The following is a 1,493-nucleotide window of genomic DNA, read 5'->3' on the forward strand; positions in this document are numbered from 1 at the left end:
CTTCCTCATGGACGGTATGGTGGACAGCTCCAAGATTCCAGGCTTCGAGTGGCTCAGTAATGGCCCCAAGATGAAGCCGGAGCAGCTCGTGTACGTCGGTCTGCGCGACGTCGACTCGTTCGAACGTCGCGTCATCCATGAGAAGGGAATTAAGGCGTTCTCTATGCAAGAAGTGGACCGCTACGGTATTGGCAAGACGATGGAGATGGCGCTGGACCATCTTTGTGGCAAGAAGCAGCGGCCTTTGCACATGAGCTACGATATCGACGCAGTGGACCCACTGGTGGCTCCCTCGACAGGCACACGTGTACGTGGTGGCCTTACGTGGCGTGAGGCTCATTACGTCGCTGAAGCTGTGGCGGAAACCAACTTGATGGTGGGTCTGGACATGGTCGAAGTGAACCCGACGCTGGCACCTGGCGATGGAGCTCAGATTACGGTCGACATGGCGCTCATGCTCATCTCGTCGGCGCTCGGAAACCGCATCTTGTAAGACAATTCTCAGTTTACATGGGTTCGTAGGTAAATTTCACACCTCGTTTAGCAATAACGAACCCAGACACGACCACAATATCATGAGCAAATTGCGTTCTACACTACCGCTTGCCTTTCTTCTTGGAGCCGAGCGCTATCCGTTAATGTCAAACACATTACACCGTTCACGCTTAATTAGTCGTAGCTAGCAATTAATCGTAGATTTGCACTTAATTGATATCACAAATTCGAGATATTTGACAGATATGATCAAATCTATATAAAAAGACCGGTTTTGAGTCAGTGAACGGCAGTTCACAGGTCCCCTCTTTGCTCAAAAGAGAGCGAAGTGACCTAATTAAGGTAGAATGTAAACGGAGTATATTTATAGATAGATAAAGCTTGGGTTTAATACAAACTTTTAGTCACCTATATGTCGTCAACCCTTGGTTCTTTGTACCGAAGTATGACGTGTCACACTTCATGTAACCAGGGTACATTTAGGGCGACGTACCCCGTTACATCCTCCCCCACTTAGGTTCGGTTTACCGACCAATCAGAATGAAGAGGTGTTCGTCACAAACCTTCATTCTCAAAGTCGAAAACCATCGACTTGGCCGCGGGAGCGTGGCGGAGGCTCACTTCACCGTTAGAGCCTCGAGCAGCAGTTTGTGCGCTCTTCTTCTAGGTCTCCACTTCGTTCGTTTACCATGCCTCGTGGCACTGCAAAGAGCGGTGCGAAGACACGCTCCAAGGCTGCTGCCGGGAAGGCGCAAGCCAAGAGCATTAAACCTCACGGCAAAGGCTCAGCACTTAAGAAGGCTACTCAGGTGGCCTCCGAGGCGATCGGCTCATCGGGCGACAAGGTTGTGGGCAAGCGAACCAGCAAGCGCCGCAGTCCGTCGCCCTTGGCCTCTCCAGACAATCGTCCGAACCTCGGTTCGTAGAACGTGAGCTCGACTCTGGCAGTGAGGACGGAGCCGAGTCCGAGAGCACGCACGATGCTCCTGCGGGCTCTG

The 1,493-nt window shown here is 51.9% G+C and overlaps 1 protein-coding gene across 1 annotated transcript; it reads left to right on the forward strand.

Annotated features, from left to right (window-relative positions):
- Positions 1–598, forward strand: PITG_22069 (arginase, putative; the record flags this gene model as incomplete). Its single annotated transcript, XM_002894656.1, has 1 exon — positions 1–598. The coding sequence occupies one exon, from the start codon at positions 8–10 to the stop codon at positions 491–493; it is 486 nt and encodes a 161-aa protein (XP_002894702.1).
- Between the last annotated feature and the right edge of the window lie 895 nt (positions 599–1,493).

Source organism: Phytophthora infestans, genomic scaffold (genome assembly GCF_000142945.1).
Source record: "Phytophthora infestans T30-4 supercont1.1645 genomic scaffold, whole genome shotgun sequence".
NCBI lineage: Eukaryota > Oomycota > Peronosporomycetes > Peronosporales > Peronosporaceae > Phytophthora > Phytophthora infestans.